We start from the raw sequence: 25978 nt of genomic DNA, 5'->3' as shown, positions 1-25978 counted from the left end.
TAAATTTTTTTTAAATGATAGTTTGGATATTTTGAATAATTATAACTCATAAATTAATATAAAATAAAAGGGAGTTTGACAATGGGATGAAAACACATAAGTTCCCAGCATTTGGTGGTTTGCAGTGAAAAACTTTCTTTACAAAGTTTTTCCTTGCAAAATAAGATTGCAATGTTTGTTATGCCCAATGAAAATTATAATTAAAATACATGTAAAGTTAATTTAACTTTTTAGTATAAACATACTTTCCTTGCAAAGTTATTTTAATTCTAATTTTGCCTTTGATCTAATTTTTCAAATTGTATGGCTTTTTAATTCTCAAAATAAAGTCTAGACAAGTAGCTTTCAAAATCTACTTGCCCATGACTCGTCCTCTGAGGACGAGTGTGACTCGCCGATTTATAACACTCGCACTCGAACCAAACCGATAAGAATTTTATCCCGTTCGCCTGAAGACTGAACAGTGTTTCCGATAGCGATGAGCTTCCTCGGCAGCTCTCGGGATTGCTCGTACAACTCCAATAATGGATCTAGTGGATTCCGGCACCATCGGGGTAGTTATCGTGGAGGTTATCGCGGCAGACCCAGTAGAAACCCTCGACCCATAGAGTCTCGTCCTAGTTCCTCTCCCCATCACCCTCAGAGCGCTCCAGGAGCTGCGCCCCCCAAAGCCTCCCCGGTAAGGGAAGGAACTACATATGCGGACGCAGCCCGATCTCCACCCCATCCTGAACCTCCCTCCCTGAAGCGCCGCCGCTCGCCGGACTCTGGTGATTTCTGCAAAAAATGTCTCCGAACTGGGCATAAGATAGAGGATTGCAGGCATCTTATCACTTGCAAACGCTGTGCTGGATCGGGCCACCTTGCCTACCACTGTCCCCTCCGAACCCCCCCTCCCAGATCGGACCCTAAAAAAGCCAGGACCAGATCGAAACACCTCTCTCCGAATAATCCTACTGTTCTAAAACCTCTTCTCCGGATTCCTGCCCGGACTCCACCTGCTTCTCTTCGGGTTTCGTTACCTATATCTGAAGCTATTCTTAAATCAAAAGAAGATCTCAAAAAAATGGTGATTATTAAGGTCATCTCTGGGAATGCAAGTGTTAGATCACTTCACTCTTCTCTTTCTCAATGTTTAGACCCTGATTCATGTGAGCACATCACTCCCTTCAACAACGACTTTGTTCTCACGATGGCTACTGCGAGAGACACAGCTTTGGTTGTGAAGAGAAGCCCACTATCTCTTTCTTCCCCGATCGGCCCCTGTAGCATCATTCTTTCTCACTGGACTGCGGAATTCGTATCGCATGCGATCGCTGCCGGGAACTACAACTGGATCCGCATCACCAACCTCCCTCTTCACTGTTGGAATTGGGATTCCATTGTCGAGGTCCTTCGTCCGATCGGCGATCTGATTTACGTCCAAAAAAAGGAGCACATCTCGCTCGAACACCTCCGTACCCTTGTTAGACTGAAACCTTCTATTCTCTTCCCGCTAGAGATCACCGTCGACGTTGGTGTAAGAAGCTTCATTGTCAAGTTGGAAGACGATGATGCCCACATACTTAGATCCAAGATCATTCAAGGCCCGGATTCTATTCCCTCCGCTCTGGCTACTCGCAACCTTGCTTCCGATTCCATACAGAACAAGGGCAAAGGAATTCTTAACCCTTCTCTCGCTGATCCCATTGTTGGCGAGACTGTTGAGCTCAGCTCCGGTCTCGGCCAACCGACGAGAGAAATCACCAGCGGTCTCCCTCGTACCGCCGACCCGGCAACTTGACGGGCTGGCTGAATTCCCGGTGAATCCACGGAAGAATCCCAAGAAAGGGGACAAACTGTTGCCACGCAGTGGCAACGTGATGGCCCCTCTCTCACAGGCCGTTGAATCGCCTCGGGATGAGCACACTCCAATTATTTTTGGAACCTTGCCCCCGGCTCATCTGCCTCGTGATCGTGATTCACTAGATTCCTGCAAAGCCATTGATACCCTCACTCTGCCTCGAGATGATCCCTCACCCTATGATAACATTGATTCTAATATCCCATTGGATCCGTTGGCTGATCAAGCGCCTAGAGATAAGCTCACCGCCTCTTCATCACCTCATTTGATTAGCTTATCTCGTGATCCACATCACCCTGATCCACCATCTGATAGCAACTTAATTCCCCAAGACAATAAACAACATGATTCTACTCAAAACTTTGTGTTATTATCTAATGATGATGCTCCTGCAACTAGTATTATTGTTCCTATTAAACCTATTCAGGACTCATCTATACCTCTTGATCAGGGGAATTTACCTACTCACCTCAAACCCCTTCCACCTTCAATTCCTATCCCAGACGGATACAAATGGATTTTTGTTCATGATGGATGGACTCTGGTCGCGAGCATAAATTCAGAGAAATTTTATGCTCTAGACTCCACTCTCCAGAGCTCACCACTAGAAGACCAATCTGATGAAGAACTTCTTGACTGGGGTGAAGATGAGGAACTCTCAGGTAATGAATTGGCAGAAGACGATACATTCCATGTGGTTGAATGTCTCAACACCTCTGAACAAGTTCCGAACTCTTTTGAACTTGTTGATGCTCAATTGACTGATGTCATAACTGAATGCTCCACTGCTGTCATCACTTCCAACATATCCTTACCTAAAATCCCTCCATTCGAACCTAAGCAAATCAGATGGAGTGATAGAGCAAAGAAACCATCCGGGCGCTGGAACGAAGAAGCAGGTTTTGTTCCCCTTCCCCCGAGATCCACTAAGAAAAAAATTCCGGATGACCCAAGAGAAGGTACGCCTAACCCTGTTAATACTGTATTTTCTTCTTGGTCTGATGCACAATTCCTTAATTACAGTAATTCTTGTGGCATTAAATTCCTAGGGTCGCCTTCTCATAAATTTAAATGCCTAGATAAAATTCGTTTACTTGAATCTGAAAGAGCATCCAAGTCTCTTCAGTCACCTGGATCTTCTCCCAGATCCAAGAACAGAACCTAACTGTTTTCCATGAAAATCTTTTGCTGGAATGTTAGAGGTCTTGGCAAACCTTCAAAATGCCACCTAGTTATGGACATCATTTTAAACTCTAAAGCGGACATTGTGTGTCTACAAGAATCTAAACTCCAGGATATTCACATCTCTCTCTGGCGCTTAATTGGAGGGAATATTTTTGATTCCTTTGAATTTCTCCCTGCCCAGGGTTCTGTGGGAGGCATTATTATTGCCTGGGATGGCTCAAAAGTACTAGGTAACCTTTTTCATAAGGGAACCTTCTCTATTTCCATTAATTTCACTTGTCGTTTTAATAACTCCTCTTGGGCCTGTACAAGTGTGTATGGCCCAAACTCCCGCACCACTAGATTTGATTTCTGGAACGAACTACGAGATTTAAGGAATCTTATTTCTCTTCCTTGGGTTATTTGCGGTGATTTTAATACTGTATTCTCTATTGAAGATAAAAAATAATGGGATTTTTAACCCAAGTGACTTATCTGCATCCCAAAATTTCCTTTGTGAACTCGACCTAATTGATCCACCCCTCAGTGGGAGAAGATTTACCTGGACCAATGGTCAATCCAACCCTACTTGGGTTAGACTTGATCACTTTATTCATTCTTATTCTTGGACCACTTCTTTTCCTAGAACTACTCAATTCGTTCTTCCCAGAATTGGTTCGGACCACTCCCCTATCTGTCTTGATTTTGGTGATCACATTACTCGTCCCCGACATTTCAAACTCGAGAAATTCTGGTACACTGACTCCCAGATTATTTCCCACATCCAAGATTGGTGGATGGAAATTAACCCAATTGGTTGTGGTGCATTTATCCTTTCCAAGAAACTCTCTTATCTCAAGTCCAAACTTCGTTTCTGGTCTAAGAACACTTTCAGGGCTTCCAAAATCATAAAAAACCGTCTGCTTTCCGAACTAAACTCTTTTGATATTACTAGTGAAAGTAGAACCCTTTCTGAGGATGAATCCACTCGTTTATCCCAAGTCAAAATTGAGATATCTTCTATCCTTAATCGGGAGGAAATCTATTGGAAACAAAGATCCAGGATTACTTGGCTTAGAGAAGGAGATGCCAATACTAAATTTTTCCATCAGTTTGCTAACGGCAGGAAAAACCTTAACCACATTCCTCGCATCTTTCACGTAGACAGGTGGATTGATGGAAATTACCATATTGGTAAAATTTTCACTGATCATTTTCGCTCCCTCCTTGGTACCCCTATCTCTAGCAGATTTCTTTGCGACTGGCATTTCCTCTTTGACCACAAAGAAAGAGTTGATCTCTCTCATCTGGAAATTCCTTTTACTCTCGAGGAAATCAAGCAAGCTGTCTTCGACCTCAATCCTGATAAATCCCCAGGACCCGACGGTTTCCCTATCTTCTTCTTTCAAAAGCACTGGAACCTCCTTCAGGATTCCCTAGTCAAACTCTGTGGAGATTTTTTTTGTAGGTTCTTTAAATCTAGAGCGTCTAAATTGGATAAACATCGCTCTAATTGCCAAGAATAATTCTCCTGGTAAAGTCACGGATTTTAGGCCTATCAGTCTAATCAACTCTACTTGCAAAATTCTTTCCAAAATCCTCGCCAACCGACTTAGCTCTGTCATCAACGTTCTGGTGGATGACTCCCAATCTGGGTTTATCAAAGGTAGATGTATTGCAGACAATATTGTTGGAGCCCAGGAAATCATTTTCAACTTGCGGAAACGGAAAACCCTTGGATATGCTTTCAAAGTTGACTTTGCAAAGGCCTTTGACTCTCTAGATTGGGATTTCCTCCTTGAAGTTCTTACTGCTAGAGGATTTGGACCCAAATGGCTCTCTTGGATCCGTGTTATCCTTAGTACTGCCAAATCTCAATTTATCATTAATGGGAGTACTCAGGGATATATTAGATGTAAGAGGGGCCTGAGACAAGGTGACCCTTTATCCCCCTTGCTCTTTGCCCTTGCAGCCGACGTTTTGAGCGCTATGTTCTTTCACGCACTCAATTCTAAAGTTCTTGTGGGTGTTCCTCTAGATCAGTCGTTCAACATCTGTCATTTCCAATATGCGGACGACCTCTTAATCTTTTCTGCTGGAGGACAAGAAGACCTTATAATCATTAAACTTATCCTCTATCTTTTTGAGGGATCTTCTAGCTTGTCCATCAATTACACAAAAAGCTGTCTTTATTCTACAAACTTTGGCTTCCAACCACATCTTTCTTCTGCTAGAATTCTTAATTGCTCCAGGAATTGCCTCCCTATCACTTATTTAGGAATTCCTCTCTCCGGCAGAAGACCTAGACGTTCAGACTGGTCTAAGCTAACTAACATGGTTCGCTCTAGACTCAATCCTTGGAAAGCTAAGTACCTGTCTATTGGAGGCCGCCTTTCTCTCATTAACTCAGTTCTCTCTACTGTTCCAGTCTACTGGATGTCAGTTTTCAAACTTCGTATTTGGGTTATTAATGAAATCGATAAATTCCGAAGAGATTTTCTTTGGAAAGGTCCTGATTTAGGACCCAACGGAATCAGACTGATCGCCTGGAACAGGATCACTAGGCCCCGGGACATGGGAGGTTGGGGAATTCTCAACCTCCATGATTTCAACAAAGCTCTTCTCGGGAAGTGGTGATCGAAACTATCTTCCAACCCGAACAGTTGTTTGGCCAAAATCTTTCAAGCCAATTACTCCATCTTCTCTACAGCCGGAATCCTCCACCATTCACCACCAAGAAATAAATCATACTTTTGGGCTGGCGCGACCTCCATTTTACCTGCTTTCGCTCATGCATCAATAAATCTATCAGAAATGGCTCACATTCCTTTCTCTAGCATGACCGCTGGCACTCTGGGATTCTCCTCAAAGATCTTTGGCCGAATTTATTTTCGCAATGCACATCTCCTTGGATAACTATCAGACAATTTTCCCAACATCTAAACAATCCGGAGATTTTGTTCTCCTCAGTCTCATCTAATATGCTTTCATCGCTTATGGAAATTTTTCCCGACTGTTCCCTTTATCAGGACGACATCACCTATTGGACCCCAGATAAAAATGGTATCTTCACTGTCAAATCTTTCTACAAATACCTTATTGACGGTGGATTAAGAAGTTCGCATTACCCTCTTTTCTGGAAGATTCGTTGCCCTAGCAAAATTTCTATTTTTTGCTGGCTTGCTGGGGAGGACAAAATTCTTACCCTTACAAATCTGTTCAAAAAAGGGTGTATCTCTCTTAATATCTCTGATACCTGTGTCCTATGCCACAACGCTACCGAAAGCCTGAATCATCTTTTTCTTAATTGCGAATTCTCTAAACACATTTGGGCTTTCTTCTCTCATGCATTAGACTTTAATTCTCTACCACACTCAACCCCCTCACTTTGGACCTCTTGGCTGCCTTCCCTTACCCTCCAGCACCGTATTCTCTGGGATCTCATCTCCCGCTCTATTCTGTGGAATATCTGGATAGAAAGAAATGCTCGCATTTTTCAAATGAAAGCTTTACCGCATTTCAACATTATTTTTAAGTCTGCTAATATGACTCTTTCTTGGTTTTCTACAGCAGCTGATAGGCACCAACAACCCCTCAACGAAGCGACCCAGAAAATCAAGCGCGCACTCAACTTCCTCAGCGCTAGAGAATCCACCTCCGCTGGTGATCAAGACATCGGTACTGCTTAGGAGTAGATGCTCCTGTTGCTCGTCTTAGTAGGCCTGAGATGTCAGACGACATCTTCCGTCTCCTAAGCTCTTACTCTGTCTGTTTTTTTACTGTTTTCGCTTTCTTTGTTTCTCCTCACCTCTGGTGAGTGATGACTCTTCCCCTGTTTCTTTGTTTCTCCTTGTACTGTTGTCTTTTTCTTAATAAATCTGTGGTTTATCCACATTTATCCAAAAATCTAAACAAGGAAAAGAAAGATAAAAACATGTGATGAGAGCTGAAAAGAAGAAATGAAAAATGGAAGTAAGGAAAAAGATGGAGTAAAGAAAATGAAACAAAAAGCCTAAAAAATTGTTGCCGAGTGTGCGAGTTAGAAAAACAAAGGACCAATGTGGGAGTTTTGCATTTTCAGAACTTTCACCACAGAGGTTAGATCTTTTCATCCTTTATGTTTTGTGTTTAAATGTTATTTTACTTTTAGTTATATATGGTTTCTATCATAATTATATTTAAAAATAATAATCACCTGGTTTCTTTTTTCATATAACTACTTGCTTTTTGTCCCATTTCAAATCAACCAATAGGCGTATGTGATATTATGAAAATAACCTTAGTCTTCAGAATAATTCTGTCGTTATTATTTTTAAAATTTTGAAATCAATTTTGCCGAAATTGTAATGATTGAAAATAAAAGAATAACCACCTCCTCAATGGAATCGTGGTAACTTATTCTTCCAAGCAAGAGATTAACGGTTCAACTTTTTCGTACTACTTGTCAAAATTTGTTTTTTATAAAGTAGCTTGTCCATATTATAAAAGAAAACAACAACAAAACAAATTAAGGTAGAGAAGTAATTATGGTGTAGTTCTTTTTAAATTTTTTTAAATAATAGTTTGGATATTTTGAATAATTATAACTCATAAATTAATATAAAATAAATGGGATTTTGACAATAGGATAAAACACACATAAAGCTCCCTGCATTTGGTGGTTTGCAGTAAAAACTTTCCTTGCAAAGTTTTTCCTACAAAATAAGATTGCAATGTTTGTTATGCCCAATGAAAGTTATAATTAAAATACATGTAAAGTTAATTTAACTTTTTAGTATGAACATACTTTCCTTGCAAATTATTTTAATTCTCAATTTTGCCCTTGATCTATATTTTTTAATTGCATGGCTTTTTAATTCTCAAAATAAAGTCTAGACTTCAAAATCTAAACAAGGAAAAAAAAGATAAAACCATGAGATGGGAGCTGAAAAAAAAATGATAAAGGGAAGTAAGGAAAAAGACGGAGTAAAGAAAATAAAACAAAAAAGCCTAAAAAATTGTTGCTGAGTGTGCGAGCTAGGAAAACAAAGGACCAATGTGGGAGTTATGCATTTTCAGAACTTTCACAACTCTCCTACATTCCGTTTCAACAAAAATATTTCCCCTGCATATATATATATATATATATATATATATATGTTTAATTAAAACTAGGACTTTAGGTGAAGATTGTTCATGCATGTATAGTTGTAGACACAATAAAAGTTATGTGAAAACCCATAATAATTCATGCAATAGAGGAGGCATTTTAAATCTTAGTTTTTTTTAATAATGTGGACAATACACCCCAAATACAGACAAAAATCAAGTGCCTAATGGCTCAGACCTACTTCTTCTTTTATTTCTTAGTTGTAAGATTATTTATTCATTTATATAATAATAGTAAATAAACCTAAATTTTTATATATATATAAAAAAAAATTTATACAAAGATATAAATGAGAACAAAGCATAAGGCAATAGAGCCAATAAAACCGAAAAAAATCTCAACATCCACCAAAAGTAAATATGATGATCAAAAATAAACAAAAGAAAAAAAGAAACAAAATGTGATCAATGAATGAAACACCGATCCTAGATGACATTAGCAAAACTTTAGGGATTGCACACTTTAGCTGGTTTCGATGTTATTTATTATTTCCCTAGAGATAATTTTGTCAAGAGAACTAAGAAATTGTATGCTATATTTGATTATCAAAGTGAAATCCTTAAGCTTGAGTCTTTCGCCTCTGATGCCGTAGAAATCTAGATTAGCATGTGAATAATTTAATCAACGAAAAGGTTTTATAATTAAAAATGCGATTGTTGCGTTCATACTCAAGCTAATTAATGTTCCAAAATATTGCTTGGACTAAAAGTTAAGTGCATTGAAGGAGATTCCTACGATTAAGGCTCCAAAAGGGCCACACTTCTTTTATGGTGGTTAGAATAGTGAGAGACCTAATATGTGTTAGAAGTGTTGTCATATGCGAAAGGCAAAAACATAGCTAAGGAATATGTGATTAGAAGATTCCTCTATAGTGTGACAAAGTATACATATTGTGATCAAAAGCTTATTACAACCTCAATTGAATATGTTATCGAGTATACAAATTTTATTATTCCAAACCAACTAGTTGAGGATTTTAATTTTTGAAAGGTGCAATCCCTTCCCCATCCCTCAAACCTAAGGGGCATTTTATACTGTCATCATGGAGGAAGTGGTAAAAAACCTAATATCAAAGATACCCTTACTTTCTAGGCTCTAGGCGGGTAAAAATTTTGGGTGCTCACTGAACTTTGCCCGATTTCAAGTGTGCTCACCGAATTTCAATTTGTATCAAACTGCTCACTGAATTTTAATTTAGTTCCACCGACAGGTCACTCGATCGTTTCAGGTGAATTTTTGATGACGTGGCCGCCGGAATTACATGTCAGCAAAATAAAAATATTTTTTTAAGCCACGTTGCCAAGCCCACCTCAGCACTTTGGCTGACTGGGCTTTAAGTTGCCAACTCACCCTCCATGTCACCCTCCCTTTCTTCTTCTACCCATCCACGAGCCCTAATTCCCAACAAATGGAGCCCTAAATCACTCCAAATCCTTCACAGGAGAGGGGATCGCTGCAGTCCACTGTCCGACACGAGCCTCCGAGAAGCTAGGCCGAAGGATTTATACGGGAGTTCCATTTCATCGGCGTAAAGCATTTGGACAGTAACTACTTTATTACTTTCAAAACTCCAGGTTAATGTCAGAGTTGGTCAAGCTACTTCCAGCTCTTTAGTTCCAGTTTCAAAGTCAGTTGAGGTTGATGTGGCAAAAGCAGTTGGGGCTCTCTCAAAGATGTCGAGTTTGCAAGCATTTGGAGATAGAAAGCGATGCAAAAACCAAGCAAGAAAGCAATTTCCTGCCCGGCCTCCTATTCTGCGGAGATCAGTGGTCGAGAACATTTCTGAAGATAACACAAAACTGGGCGGTGGGCAAAAAAGGAAGGCATGGCTTCCACCAGGACCTGGAGGTGATAATGGATCTACAAGACCATAAAACTCAGCCCCAAAGGAAGTGAAGCTTCAAGTTTTGTACTTCTTTTTTTTTTCCCTTTTTTATGCCCCATACGAACTACACTTTGTAGGAGATGAACTTTAATGTTTATCCAATGAAATCTTGTGAGCTTTATTTTGTTTGGGAAACCTGCAAGGAAAACAAAATGTATACAAGTTTTGCATACTGCACTTTTAATTTATTGCAAATTCTATCGTATTTTTTTCATGTAAAATTAATCTCTTTGAAATTTCAAACATCCAATTTACAGTTAACCCCATAATGAAACAGACACTTCCTTATAGATTTTTTTTCTGATACATTAATCTCTTACAAATTTACATTCGAAAGAAACATAAACATTGTCTGAAAACAATAACAAATACAACTAAAAAAAACCCAGCATAAACAGTGCCTTCTTCTTCAATGCTCATGTCTTCCCTAATGGATGAAACTGCCAGCTTTCCTAGCTTCTCGGAGGCTCGTGTCGGACAGTGGACTGCACCGATTCCCTTCCCGGTGAAGGATCCGCACTTCTGGAACTTTGCTTAATCCGGAGTGATTTAGGGCTCGGCTTGGGAGTTAGGGGCTCGGGTTAGGGAAGAGGGTGGATGGGTAGAAGAAGAAAGGGAGGGTGACATGGAGGGTGAGTTGGCAACTTAAAAGCCCGTCGACCAAAGTGCTCGAGGTGGGCTTGGCAACGTGGCTTAAAAAAATATTTTTTTATTTTGTCGACATGTAATTCCGCGCCACGTCATCAAAAAAATTCACCGAAAGCGATCGAGTGACTCGTCGGTGGAACTAAATTAAAATTCAGTGAGCAGTCTGATACAAATTGAAATTCGGTGAGCACACTTGAAATCGGGCAAAGTTCAGTGAGCACCCAAAATTTTTACCCGGCTCTAGGCTTTAAAGTTGTCTGCCCCAGGTGAAAGTCTAAGAATGTTCATTTCGAGCTCCAAGAGAATAGCAAAGTTGGAAGTATGGGTTTTAATAAAAAATTTCTGACCAAGATATATGGGAACTATGACATTGAAAATAAATTGGGCTAACTATCTTTTGGTATATTATTATTACACCAACGGTTCAACCAGAACAATGTAGATATCTCATTGAGGATCGGTTGAATGTAAGCTCCGAGTTGCAAAATTATTTGAAATTTAAAAGAATATCATATAAGAAAAATTAATTTTTGGTTTTTTCTCTCAAGAAATAAATATCAATATAGGCTTAAAATTTGTATCATTATTCATTTTTACTCTGAAGTTAAAAGATGAATATTCTCATGCATCTAATGTAATTAGATGCCATGTCAAGGTGATGTTTAAAAATTTTATCGGATACAACATTTATACAGACAATCTTTGTTGCATAGATGATATACGAAAATAAGGATATATAATAGCAATTTGAATAAGCAAAATGCTAGATGTCTAATTTCACAATTAAAGATCATAATCAACTAGTTTTGACAATTAAAGATCACGACCCAAAAATTTAATTTAATAGGAGGTGATGGATTAAAATAAATAAATAAATTCATATAATTAATGTATCAACACCAATGAATTCATGTAATATTTTGCTCCCAAATAAAACAAATTAATAATATAAAATAAATTTAAATAAAAATTTAAATAAATCCCTTTTGCTTGTGATTCTAGTTTAAAATTATTTAGTTTGGACCGTTTGGTATTGTTTAGCATCATTATGACAATTCCTTTGTCCAAAGAGTGCTCTCAAAGTAAACTTCAAAGAATTTATTTCTCCTTCCTCTTGATCTCTGTTTGGCACACCCAGATCTCACATCCTCTCTAAATTCATTACTCCCCCCCTCTCTCTCTCTCTCTCTCTCTCTCTCTCTCGGTGTTGAACCAGTTCACAAGGTCTGCAAGCAATGCAATGGTGTTTTTGGAGAAATGCACTGCCTCCACATGGACTCTTACTGTTCCAAAGTTGTAATTTTTCTTGCTCTTTTTACCTTTATGAAAAGAAAACTCATCCAAAGTTGCTACCTTTGTTGGTGTTTCTCTATCTTTTATTATATGTGCTCTATCGTGGTGAATCTACTCTGGTTCAGAGCCTTTGGACTTTCTGTCATTGTTTTCAATCTTTTCATTTTCTTTAAAATTGAGTTTATTGTCTCCTAACTCTAGTTTGTGGTTCAATTGCTATGTTGATGTTTTAATGAAATTTGTTTATCTTTGTGCTTGTGGTTCAATTGCACTCATGTTTTCATTATGTAGGAAGTGTTTAAATTCTGTGCAAACATCCATTCTTTTCAAAGAAATGAAGAGTTCACTGTTGTAATTATTTGGGGGAATAGTTTTTCTTTGGCAATGAGTGCATCAAGCTTGATTCAGGATGAAGAGGATGTCTTCTTTGATTCATATGATTATATTCATCCTCCTAGTGACTCTGCATCATCAGAAGAAGGTATGGTTGGAAGTGAATGTATGGAAACCAATTTACGAGCGCTACAATATGAACCTTGGACTAAGGAATTGATGAGCATTCATGAAAGGCGACGCAATTTCATATCTGGCATGGGTTTTGATGAATTTACCTCTATTAAGCTTGGTGTTTCTCCAAGACCGGAAGAAACCGTATTCAATAGGATGCCAGAGCACAATGATTTGGATCGTATTTTGTCATCCTACCCTGAGGACCATGACTGTTTTATTCCGCAAAATGATTATTGTGCATCATTATCCACTGAGTTGTATGCTGTCCGGAAGATGGAAGAAAAGCGCAATGTGACTTTTGATTCAAGAATTAGTAAATCAAGAAGATGGTGGAGAAGCTTTTCAATGTGCAAATATGATGTTTCTATCAAAGATGGCAAAATGTCACCTGATACTAATCAAATAAAGGTTCAGTTTCATAGTAAAAGGTGTAAAGGTTTTGAAGCTTTACATTTGGCACAAGAAATTCAAGCTCACAAGGGTATTATTAGGACTATGAAATTCAATTCATCAGGCTCATATCTTGCAAGTGGTGGTGAGGATTGTATTGTTCGGATTTGGCAAGTTGAATTCGATGTCTTGATTAATTGTCAAAATGCTAATGAGGTTAAAGGAGATGTGCTGAAGTTTACCAGAAAAGTTTCGGATTCTTCAGCACATGTTGCTATTGCTGAAAAGGAGTTCAAGATTGATGAAGTAGCTTTTCAAGAATTTCATGGGCATTCCAGTGATATTTTGGACTTGTGTTGGTCTAAATCAGATGTAAGTTTTCCAAAGAATCAAGGCATTTTTTTTTTCTGATGTAAGTATTTATTTTATATCGAAAATTTTCACTTTTGTATGCAGTATCTTCTCTCATCTTCAAAGGACAAAACAGTTCGATTGTGGAAAGTTGGTTCTACCGGATGTCTTCGTGTTTTTCAGCACAAAAACTACGGTAAACACATAACTGACTCCAAAATTCTTAAATATAATCAATGATTTAATGTTATGTCTGTTAAATAAATGGTGCAAGAAATATGTGTCTCTATTTCAGCTGGTAGTATGCACAAGAGTCCCATTATTAGAACTCTGTATGAATGACGTAATTGAAAGTGAACTCTTGTTTTGTAAACTTTGGCCTTTATGTCTAATAACTTTTTTTTTTTTTTACGTCTTTGTTGGATGAAGAACAGTGACTTGCATCCAATTCAATCCCACTAATGATCAATACTTTGTCAGTGGCTCCATAGACGGAAAAATTCGGATATGGGGAATAACTGAAAACCATGTAGTTGAGTGGGTGGATAACCGAGATATAGTTACAGCTGTTTGTTACCAGCCCAATGGAGAGGTCCTCTTCTAATATAGTTTATCAAGTTTTTTTTTTTTTTTATATTATAAATGAACTCTTATATCCTTTCTTAAGTTGAATTTGATTTATTTTAGCAGGGAATTGTTGTAGGTTCCATAGAAGGAAACTGTCAGATTTACAGTTATTCAGGTAAAAATTTACTACTTATTATATGTAATGCATTTTACAATTACATCACCTTCTTGTACAATGCCTGAGATATGCAATTTCTAGGTGACAATCTACAATTAGGCAGAAAACTTTGTGCACAGAGTCGAAAGAAGCTGGGAAAACGAATTACTGGCTTGCAGGTTAGAGTGCTTGAATGATGATAGATTGCCATTTCTGTGAAAAGTAGTCCTTCAGTAAACAAATTGCCAATTATCAGCTCTTGGATTTTTCTATTGCAGTTTGCGCCTGATAATTCTCAAAACTTAATGATCACATCAGCAGATTCCACAGTTCACATTTTGGATGGGGTTGATGCAAAGAAATTTCATGGTAGACCATCATTCATTAATTTATCTTTCACCTTGGCCTACTTGTTTGATGTTTTATCTCTTAAAACTCATATACAAATAAATATCTATTAGGCAGCTTACAATGTGAGACAAGAAATCACCCCTTAGCATTTATTTTTCAGTGTCTGTTTCAGCTCGTCTGAAGGCAAGAGGCAAATCAACTGCATCATTCACTTCAAATGGAAAATACATCGTCTCGGTGAACAAGGATTCTCAAGTCTACCTATGGAACTATGAGAAATCAAAGTCATTGTCATCTAGAGGTATTAAATTGACATGTCCTTGTAATACATTCCATTCAGAAGGCGTTTCGGTTGCGCTACCATGGCCAGGAATGCACCTGAGCTATGAAAACATGACCAAAAGCTATGCACAGACTTCTTTAGAACAGAAACATGTTGATCAAGACCAGTTTTCTTTTGGCGCATGCTTCTTCCCCGATGTACAAAGCAAATCGGTCACATGGCCGGAGGAAATGCTGCAAGATGAAAACCAGAATCATCAACATAATGGTTTCAAGAAACCATCAAATCTTGTGATATTGATTGCAAGTTATGATGGAGTAATTAAGACTTTACTGAATCGTAGATGGCCGGCCTGCTAGTATATGATTAACAGTTTGAGGAGTTGTCGGTGGTGATTTCATTAGTTTTCCTGTCATTTGGATCTGGTTGGCATGGTTTCCTGGTTTCAGGTCAGGTTAATCTTTTTTCCATTGCTAACTAGGCAGTTTTTTGACATTGGAGCCTTGACATTGATCATCACTATGTATCTCTGTTGTTTTTCTTTCTAGTAGCAGTTGTTGCTATTTTTTTTTTAAAGTATTCGTCACACAGAAAGTTGAATAAATAGGAAGAGAAGAACAAGCTTGTGTATATATTTTTTCCTTATTAATTACAAGCATTGTTTATTCCACTAGATTAGATAAATTCCCTAGCTATGTGTCGGATTTTTGCAATTGTAATAATTTTGGGATATGTATTTTTATTTGTGACACAAATTTTAATAGAATTTTCTTAATATTATTAATCCGAAAATTTCCCAATTAATAATTTAATAAAATGATGCAAGTAAATAGTAACAAAACAATTAAAAACTAAACAATATTGACATAGAATTCTAGCAATATTATATATAGACATATAATTCAAAATATAAACAAAGTAATCCAATAAACTAAATTATAATATTATACATAGAGTATGTAGGATAAAATTAACAAAGTAACTACAAATGAAACAATACATAGTAGCAAAACTAAAATGAAAATAATATTTAGAAGAGGAATGAAAGAGTAAAATAAATGTAATTAAGCAATAATATATTTCACAACTTTTGTAAAAATACATTAATAATTATTATTTTGAGCATTAAATCATATGATCAACGAACAGGCTCTGTTCGGACTCAAGACTTGGATTGACATTATGTGACAAGCCAAGAGATGACATGACAAATGAATGTGACTTGACAATGATGACTTGGCAAAAAAGAGAGGTGACAAGGAGAATGACGTGGCCAAACGTGTGATGACATGGCACATGAAGAGATGTGGGCTAGAAGATCATGATGAAAGATTATATTTAGAGTTTTTCCTCTCATTGGTTCAATTGAGGAATAACTATTTTTGGAAGGAGCATAAAGGTAAAAGGATCTCTATTAAAGAGCAAGTTTATCTTAGGTATGATTTTATGTATCTTTGGTCAGATCTAAAATGATAAATTATATTTTTGGTAAACTCCTTTAACGAGAGATATATTTTAAAGAGAGAGGAATTATTCTTTATTGAGAAAAAATCATGGAGCATAAGATAATAAGAAGCCTAATTATGGGTGGAGCTAATCAAGGATACATATCATATATGTGCAATTTGATTGAAGATTTGAAGACCCAAGCATGGATGATTGAAGATCATGCTTGAGAGATGTTGAAGGCTAAACTTGGATAAAAGAAGATCAAGTTTAGCAACAATATATATTATGGAGCAATTGAAGATCATGATTGAAGACCAAACGTGGGGTAAGTTTGGAAGAAGATCTGGAGATCTTTGGTGACCATCTTTACTGAGATGGTTGTTCCTGCCTTGGTGGGTGTGATCCTCGGGAGAGGGGCATACTGAAATAACATAAAGAAGGAAGCGATTGTAGGCAGGAAGAGTTTGGGACGAGTCAACTGCTATGAAGCAAACTGAAGGAACCAGGAGGGTTGAAGGTGTCGCAAGTTCAGTTACAACTAGGCTAGAACTCAGTCATGTTCACCAAGGTTGGCAGTGTTGCAACTGGGTGTTGCAACATCTAACTTTGGAAGATGTCCAAGTTCGGAAGCCGCGGAGAAGTCTAAAAGAGGAGGATCTATTGGGCCGTTGGTGCATTTATATAAGATACCCTGCTTGAAGATTTAGGATGAGCCACGCGTGAGAAACCCCAAGGTGTGTGGGTTGAGGAGAGTGGGCATCGGACAATCTTAGGAGGGATTTTTTTGTCATTGTGTGAGTGAGAGAATGTGTGTGTACTTTTCATTCCTAACCACTTTTAGTGGAATTGTTTCTCTGGGCTTTGCCCCCCAGATGTAGGCAAGGGTGTGCCGAACTGGGTAACCATATCGTGTGTCTCTTTCTTGCAAGCTTGATTGTGTGTTTGTGCTTTCATCACTAGTGAGTTGAGCTAAAAATTAACACACAACTACCCATCCGGAACTAACAGGCTCTAAATTATACTATTGTTCTTCATCATTAAATTTTTGATAATACACTTTGTTAAGAAACTTAATATATTTATGAAATTCCAACACCTTCCATTATTTGATTTCTCATATTTCTCTCTCTATAATTTTTCTACACTCGGATATTTTTGAATTTTCAACTATCGCCCTAGTCATTTTCCATAAAACCAAAAAACAATCAATGTCCACCATTAATTTAAATATACAACCCACAAACTCCAACATCTTGTTTTCATATAGCTATTAAACCCAAATTGATTGACCTGGTGACTTGGTACCTAAAATTATTGTAGATCTCTAATTTGAGTCACTTATGTAATTAACCAAATGTAACCCAATGTAACCCATCTTGACCACCTTGAACCAACCAAACCCATTTTTGAGATTTCTGTGACCCGAGTGAGCAAAATTTTGTTTTTTTTTAATTAAATTTTTTAATCTTTCATTATATTTATTTTTTATGTAAAAAGAAAATTAAGACTTAATTTTAATTAATTTTATAAATTGTAAAAAAAAGTGCTTAGTTTATTTCTTTTCTTAATAACTATGGTTGAATCTTTTCTTTATGAAGAATTTTTTTTGTTAATTTATAGTTACAATTAAGTATTAACAAGCTAGTTTTTGTTCAAATTATTTATTTTATAATAAATAATATATTATATATCAGATAATTAAATTAGTTTATAATTCTAAAATAATATTTAAAAACATTATTATTAACCTAACAAACCCGAATGACCCAAAGATTGAACTATTTAATCTAATACCTAGAGCATGATATTTGAATTGGTTCTAATAACTATACTGCAACATTTTGCAAACTATCAATATATTTTCTCCATTAAATAAAAATATTTTTTAATAATCATAATTTATTTAAAACATATAATGGAACATTTAATGCAAACAAATAAATTGAAGTAAATATCTCCCATTACTAATATCACATCTATACATACGTAGATGTATAATCTACTCCAAGAGCGTTTCAAAGAATAATTTAATTTTTTTTATAACATTTAAATTTTTATTTATACTACTTATAATGTTAATAATTGAAAAACATTAATTACACTTGATTATTTATGCAATAAATGGCCATAAGACTTTTGAAATCTAAGGTTAAAATAGTTTCTATGGTAGGAGTTGTTTAATTAAATTATTTTATATATGATATTATCTCAAAGCTCCTCAAAAAATTTTAAAAACTCTGATGAGAAGCCGGGAAAAATGGCTAGTTTAATATAAACCAAAAGTTAAGTATAATCTGAGAAATTCTTAAAAATTTAAACTTTTCCTTAAAACCCTCTTGAAGCAAGCACATTATACATCTACTTTATATATAATGGAACATTTGATGCAAACAAATAAAATCATTTAAATATCTCCCATTACTAATATCACATTTAATACAAACCAAAACTTAAATGTAATTGGAGAAATTCTTAAAAACAATTAAACTTTTCCCTAAAACCCTCTCGAAGCGGATTCTACATCTACTTTAAATATATGTATAGATATTTTCATTGTGGAGAGATGCTTTCTTTGTTCCTAATTTGCTTCTTCAAGGGCTTGATTGCGCAAAGGATTATAGCCCGTTTGGATTCAATTTTTTATCTATCTAGAAGTGCATTTCTCATGAATTCAACATTTATGGGTCTAAATTTACAAGTTTTTCTTTATTATTTTAAAGAATAGTGACAAGTGACAAAACTCAAGGAATATATGCAGAGTTAATGTCTCATGTGCTCTCATTTTGTATTAATATTGTCTGAATCGAGAACCCAAACTTTCGCGAATTTATTTTTTCTATGTAAGATTCAAACTTGTGTTGTCCTTTTTATCCTCTCAATGATTTGGATTGGTGCTGCTAATTACTTAAACTATGTTGCTTTGGCTAAATTGACATATCTATATTCACTTTTATAAAATTAATAATAACAATTTTAGTGTATTTTAAAAAATTACTAAATTGGTGTTAATGAAAACCAATTTTAAAGGTGAAAAAAGAAACTTGGGTTGAATGATTACGATCAAAATATTCTTCAAATCCACTAGTACTTTTATGCCTTTATATATCAACATAAAATTATAAGTTTTCCCCCTATTTGAGTTTTTCTTCACCTTTTATTATTATTAATATTATTATTATTATTATTATTATTATTATTATTATTATTATTATTATTTTGATAAAAGTGGATAAACCACTATTTATTGAATAAAAAGGAACCAAACAAGAAGATAGAAGTAGAAAAGAAAAAACAGCACAAACTTAACATAGAGGCTTTCACCAGAGGTGAAGCACTCTTTTGGTAAATAAAAAAAAAACAACACAAACTTAACATAGAGGCTCTCATCAGAGGTGAAGCACTCTTTAGGTAAATAAAAAAACAACCAGGAATAGAAAGGGAAAGGAAAGCAGAAAGGCTGACGAAGTCACCGTCCAGTAACATAGGTCTGCCTAATCTAAACATGGAGTAACCTACTTCGAGGTAGCATCTTGGATCATCTTACCTATGAGATTCGAAGCCTTGGCGCTTAAGTTGAGGGAGCGCTTAATCCTCTGTGTAGCTTCACTTGGCGGCTGATGTTGAGGATAAAAAATTGTAGATAACCAAGAAAAGATCATATTAGCAATATTACAAATAATCGAATTAATAGGTAAAACAGATAAATTAAAAATCTGATTATTTCTTTCAAGCCAGATGTTCCAAACTATTGCTCTTGAAGTAAGGTCCCAGAGAGATTGAATCTGAGAGTTTAAAGATGGTATCTAGGAGGTCCAAAGTGTAGCAATTGAAGGTAGAGGTGTCTGGAATTCTAAGATTTGTTAAAAGAGGGACCAAATCCGTTTCGAGAAATCACAATTGATGAAGAGGTGTTCTATTGATTCTGAGGCTTTGTGGCAAAGAACACAAGTATCTGTGGCATTCTGAGAGTTTTAACCTTTTTTGAATAGGTTCGTGAGTGTTAGAATTTTGTTGTCCCATGCTAGCCAACAAAATAGAGTAATTTTACTTGGACATTTGACTTTCCAGAATTTGGAATGTAACGGGCTACAAGTGCCTCCATTATTAGAAACTTATAGTAAGATTTAATCGTGAAATTTCCATTGGAGTCCAGTGTCCAAGTGTAGACATCCTCCTGTTCAGTAGAGCAGTCTGGTAGGGATGCTAAAAGCGGTAGAAGATTTGTTAAAGTAGCTGTTCGAAATAATCGTACTTGAGATACCTCAATTTGGGAAAATTGTCTTATTGTTATTCACGGGAGGTTGCAATCATTGAAAAGAATTCTTTACCTTCTCCACTTAGTTCAATATAAAAAGAATTCTTCACCTCAATTATTTTTTTATCAAAATACTCTTGACAATAATAAACTATTATACTTTATCCTTGTAATAAACAAAAAGCCACAATTTGTTTTTTCTACCAAAGTTTTTCTTTATACTTTCCATTTCATCGGCTATCTTTTTCTAGAGTATTAAGATGTTAATATATTCCTTGAGGATTAATTCATATAGATTTACACAAATAAAGTTTAATTATATATTTTAAATGTTCTTAATGATGATTTGTAATCTTAAAATGCATCATATACATCTTAACACATTAAAAAAAATCATCGCTTGACTCACTTAGAGAAATTTATTAAAAAAATAATCAAAAACAATAAACTAAGCACTTTTTACTGTGATCTTTTCTTTTGGAGTTAGCCATATTAGTAGCTATTTTATTAAAGCAAAGCAAAATACAAAGAGTTTAAAGGAGAATAGACAAGGCAAAGGAACCATTAAACCTATGAACAAGGAAACACAACTTACAAATAATATCCAGAGCTTTTGGCAGCTTTTATAATCCAATGTAGGGAATCCAGACCTTGATGAACTAAAGATAATACATGAGACTACCTACCATAGACTACTAGCTTATTTTGGAAGAGTGATCCAATCTCTGGGAATGAGCTCAATGTTAAAATTGTAAATATCCAGGGCATGTTTCAAGCTCATTATTCTATGTGTGAGTGAAATCTTGACATCTCCACTTGTAGTGAAGCAACCCTAGGTATAAACTTTTACAATGATTTAGAATAGATAATTTTATCTTTACCAAAGTTTTTCATGATCATTTGTAATAGATCTATACCAATCACTAATTATTTTGGCGATGACCTTGATATTGAGCTATGTATGGTAGTTTTGTTTTATTGTTATTGTTGTTGTTGTTGTTATTATTATTATTATTATTATTGTTATTATTATTATTTCGAAATAAAGAACCCATGGGAGCTAATTTATTGAAATAAAAAGAAATTACAAATAGAAAAGACCATAACTAACAAGAAAACCAGAAAAAAGAAGGGAAGTAGAACAACTAAAAGATTAACCCAGCATTAGAGAACCTCTTCATAATCCATCTAGGAAGATCACAACCAAGATGAAAAAGATTTAAAACATGCAAATTGGCTCCCAGATCTACTAACTTAAAAGCATGCTGATCCATCCACTTTCTAGGAATGACATGAATGGAGGAGATCCCTGCAAACTCAAGAAGAAGCTTGAGATGGAAAGCCCACAGAGTTATGCACCAGGCAACTGGATTATCATACAGCTTAATCAGATAAAAAATCTTTAGATTGGTGATGAAAACATGCTAGATATGAAAGCAGTTATCAATTGAATTGCATAGAGCAATGACCAGTGCATGAAGATCAACAGCAAGATTTATATCAGCAGTGTGAGTGCAACAGCCTACAATAGAGATGAAGTAATTAGTTAGAAATAAAGAAGCTGGTGCTACCTACCTCTCTAGCGTAGTTCCAATTTGCAGAGGAGAACAAGAAAAGGCCTTTAGCCTTAGAGTAATTATTAAGAATAAGGGGCTTGCATCAAGATCTTCATTAGCCTAAATGAATTACTTCATATGAGCAAGAGCTCTATATGCAATAATGGGGTAATTGGGATGTCACGCCCCGAACCTGGTGCGCTGACAAACGACCGCAGACCCACAAGGCGGTGCCCAGTGAACCTGCAAGGCCTCAAAATCTAAACACAGACTAGGAGTAGAAAATAACTGACAAAATACTAAATAAGAGTACAACTTAAGGTTTACAACCAACTCGAATACAAGGTAAATGAAAATACAGCATGACCTACAAGGAGGTTTTTAAACAATAATACAACTGATACAAAGACATAAGTCTTAAGGCATAAATCCCAAAGAAGACATCTACTGGAAGCCTTCTAAGATCCCTGGGTCTACTGCTCCTGATCTGAAAAGGATTTAAAGTAAATCCATGAGCTCACTAGCCCAGTAAGTAATCCAAAACAAACTGAAAGCAAAAGTTCAGGTCTGAAATTTGCACACACAAAAAAAATAATGCAATAGCACAAAATAGTGTAAACAAAATCAAAGGTAAAACAATAAATACAATATCCAAAGTATGACTCCAAATTCACTGAAAGTGCCAAAGGTCATTTGTTTACCCTCGGTGACAGACCCGAGCCGAAATAACTGAAATCATTTATTTACCCTCGGTGACCCGAGACCCGAATAACAGTGGTCGTTGATTATTTCACCGAACGGACACGGTGCAAGCTGCAGTCTCATTTTTCCAAAAATTACTTGTCGACAAGGTCGTGGGTTTAACCCCCACATCGATGGGGTTGCATATTGTTCATTTGGAGACCAAAAAAATTCGAGATACAATTCCAAGCCATGAATACGGAATATTCACAAGTATTTTTCCAAAAAAATTCATCTAATAAAAATAAAGTAAATAATTAAATAAACAGATAAATAAATAATGTAAAAAGGAAATACTCACTTTTTCCAAGCCTAAGCCCTGGTTCTCACTTTGGAGAAATAATAACAACATTTCACAAATATTTTCCCAAAATTCAAGAAAATAAAAGATTTACCAAAAAAAAAAGGAAATAAAATATCACAAGTATAAATAATAGTGAAACCAATAAATAATTATTCGACCAATCTCAAGGAAGAAATGCATTAATACAATAATATACTAAAATTTGTAATAATACGAGGTCTAATGTATCTCATCAATTGAAGAAAAATGGCCCACCTAAAATCAAAATAGCTAGAAAAATAATTTCAAAGGAAATATTGTCAAAACAAGGATTTTAAAAATTTTAGGAAGGAGATAGGCAAGGACATAAAGGCAAGTGGACATTTAAGGGATAAATGTATAACCCAAATAATATATAGGTAATTCAAGTTGATGTTAGGTGGACCAAGGATTCAAGCACTTAATAAATCTTAAGTTTTTGCTATTGGGAATAAACAAGGTTACAAAAAGGATAATTACTTTTGCCAAATAGTTGGAAGTAACAAGGAAATAACATATATAAGTTTTTGGCAAATAATAGCACTATGGTTCCAACTAAGTATAGAAACTTCTCTTCCTCTAAAAAAACACAAGACATAAATAGATGGCATTCCCACAATAATTTTTTTAAAAGAATAAATGCAAACAAAATTTCAGAAATTTTACATGAAAATAAACCAAAACAACAAAATTTAAATACAAGAGTTTAAGGGATTACTTACTTGGTGATCCTAAATTCAAAAGAAATCCAAGATGATGCTCAAGGTGGTCCTAAAATCCATGGGAAAACCAACCAAATATACATGAATACTTGGAAGAGTTCAAGCACAAAAGTTCATGCTAAGCTAGTCTAAAAATACCCCATTAAAACAACAACAATTTGAAAGTGTCTACAAGTAGATCTAACATAATACTAATACTAGTGGTAATAACAATGATGTGGGAAGGGAACATAGAATGATTAATAGGAACAAGGACAATAGGTGAGAGAAACAAGGATGGAAATAAATCTTCTAGCACAAGTAACAAATCAATGCATGCATGCATATATATTATCACATTAATTAAGGTAGCAGGACCTACATGTGTGGATATATATATACTACCATATTAAGAAGGCTGCCAAAGAGTCAATGTGTATGTAAATATATATACTATACTTGATGCTTAAATAATCAAAGCATGACATGCAACCAGGCCACATCTTGGAGGCTTCTAGTCTTTTGTTTTTCATGCAAACAAGTAGGGATGCAAAGCTCAAGAGAGGGATCAAGTTTACTGGTATTTCTGGTAACCAAAAAAATACAAATGCCTTAGAAGGTCATGCCAAGGGTGCAGGAATTTCAAGGCCCAACACACATGCCAAAACTACAAAACTGAACATTCATTTGGCAAGCAAAAACCTAGAATTTTGGCTTGGGTTTTAAGCATCCATGCATAAACATAAAGATAGTTCCATGAGTAAATACTTATGTAGCTTGGAGGCCAAGAACTAAGGATCTTCAAGAGGCACAAGAGCAAGTTTTAGCATGCATAAAGAGAGAGTTTTCATGCAAGGATAAGCACCAAAAAAAATTTCAAACAACAACCCATGCAAACATAAGAAGCAAGCTAACAACCAACATTCAAGAAAGAGAAGTTATCTTCCGGACAACATGAGCAACCTACAACAAATACCTCTAGGTTGATGACGAAATGAAGAGCTCCTCCCCGGTTTGATCGTCGCCGCTACAGTGATTCGGTGAGGTGCTTCACTCTTAAGGCTTCAATGGAGAGGGGAGTGAGGTTAGAGGGTGGAAGGAAGCAAGGAAGGGTAGTGATAATGCAAGGGATGAGGAAATAATGCCAGGAGACAAAGATGGGACTGAAATCCTGGAATCCCTCCATGTTTTCCTCCTTTGCAAGCTTTTCAAAGCAACCAACCAAAAAAAAGATTAAGGGGTAAGGTAAGTATGATTAGCAACTAAGGCAAGCTCTAATTAAGGGCGGGGTCCACATGGGATAAGTATTTTTAAAGGTAGCTTCACAACGTGCTTTCCAAATGAGCCATACAGTTGTTGCGATGGCTGAAATGGTAAACATAGGATAACTATAATCACTAATCCAGGAGCCAGAGCTAATCCCGTTAGGAAAGGAAAGGATCATGCCAAGTTTTGAGCTAAGAAGGTTCCAAATCATTTGGGCCTTGTTGCAATGGAGAAACAAGTGTTCAACAGACTCAACCTCATTATTACAAAAGATGCACAAGCTTCTAGGATCCATATTAATGCTGTGGAGATAGTCGCTGGTTATAAGTCTCCCATGAAAGATAAGTTAGAGAAAGTATTTAACATGAGGTGCTACTTTAATTCTCCAAAGCTTGGCCCAACCAATTCAATGAGCTTGTGGGGCTATATTATGATTCAAATGCTGATACACCTCTGAGAAAGTATTAATGCTTTGAGATTTAGAGTACCATACCCAATGATTATTTCCAATTGCATTAATAAGACCAAGGTTAGGCGTAAGATAAATCAAGTTCTCCACAAAAAGGTTCCTCAAACTGTGAATGTTCCAAGTGCCATTCAAAATCAAGTCTGACAAAGAAAGCATTTCTAAATCTGGATTCACATTTAAAAACATAGGTTTGAAAGCAAGAGGAATTTAATAGAGCCAAGGATAAAAAAAGAGGAAGGTGCAATAAGGATTAACGGAACTAATCCAGTAAAAAGGTTCAAAATAGAAGCAGACTTACAAAGACTACAAAAAACCAAAAGCAATTTGGAGGAACAGAATCAATTTAGAAATTCAAATTACCATACTTGAAATGCACAATATCCACCCAAATAGCATCAACAAAATTGAGAAACTTAAAACGTTTTTTTTTTGCCATAATTGAGTGCTTTTATAGAGCAAGTTTTCTAAGCCCAAGGCCCTCTTCAGTCTTATCATCAGTTATATAATTCCAAGCAACAATGTGGATGTCCTTTCCATTACCACCTTATACCAAAAGAAGGCCATAACGATTTTATTGATTTCATTAAGGATAGTATTTGGGACAAGGTAGATAGAAAGACAGTAGGAT

The 25978-nt window shown here is 35.9% G+C and overlaps 1 protein-coding gene across 4 annotated transcripts; it reads left to right on the top strand.

Annotated features, from left to right (window-relative positions):
- The first annotated feature begins 11744 nt into the window (after positions 1–11744).
- LOC120276450 (WD repeat-containing protein 44-like) lies at positions 11745–15264 on the top strand. Of its 4 annotated transcripts, none has more exons than XM_039283201.1 (8): positions 11745–11982; positions 12274–13254; positions 13339–13429; positions 13668–13825; positions 13921–13975; positions 14060–14136; positions 14236–14326; positions 14469–15264. In XM_039283201.1, the coding sequence occupies exons 1-8, from the start codon at positions 11947–11949 to the stop codon at positions 14948–14950; spliced, it is 1971 nt and encodes a 656-aa protein (XP_039139135.1). In that variant the 5' UTR covers positions 11745–11946; the 3' UTR covers positions 14951–15264. The 4 variants fall into 4 exon arrangements, with proteins under 4 accessions (XP_039139135.1, XP_039139134.1, XP_039139136.1 ...); XM_039283200.1 differs by having other exon boundaries at positions 11745–11985; positions 13924–13975; XM_039283202.1 differs by having other exon boundaries at positions 11745–11985; positions 14481–15264.
- The last annotated feature ends 10714 nt before the right edge of the window (positions 15265–25978 follow it).

Source organism: Dioscorea cayenensis, chromosome 14 (genome assembly GCF_009730915.1).
Source record: "Dioscorea cayenensis subsp. rotundata cultivar TDr96_F1 chromosome 14, TDr96_F1_v2_PseudoChromosome.rev07_lg8_w22 25.fasta, whole genome shotgun sequence".
NCBI classification, from domain to species: domain Eukaryota; kingdom Viridiplantae; phylum Streptophyta; class Magnoliopsida; order Dioscoreales; family Dioscoreaceae; genus Dioscorea; species Dioscorea cayenensis.
This window is presented reverse-complemented; position numbering and strand designations above follow the sequence as displayed.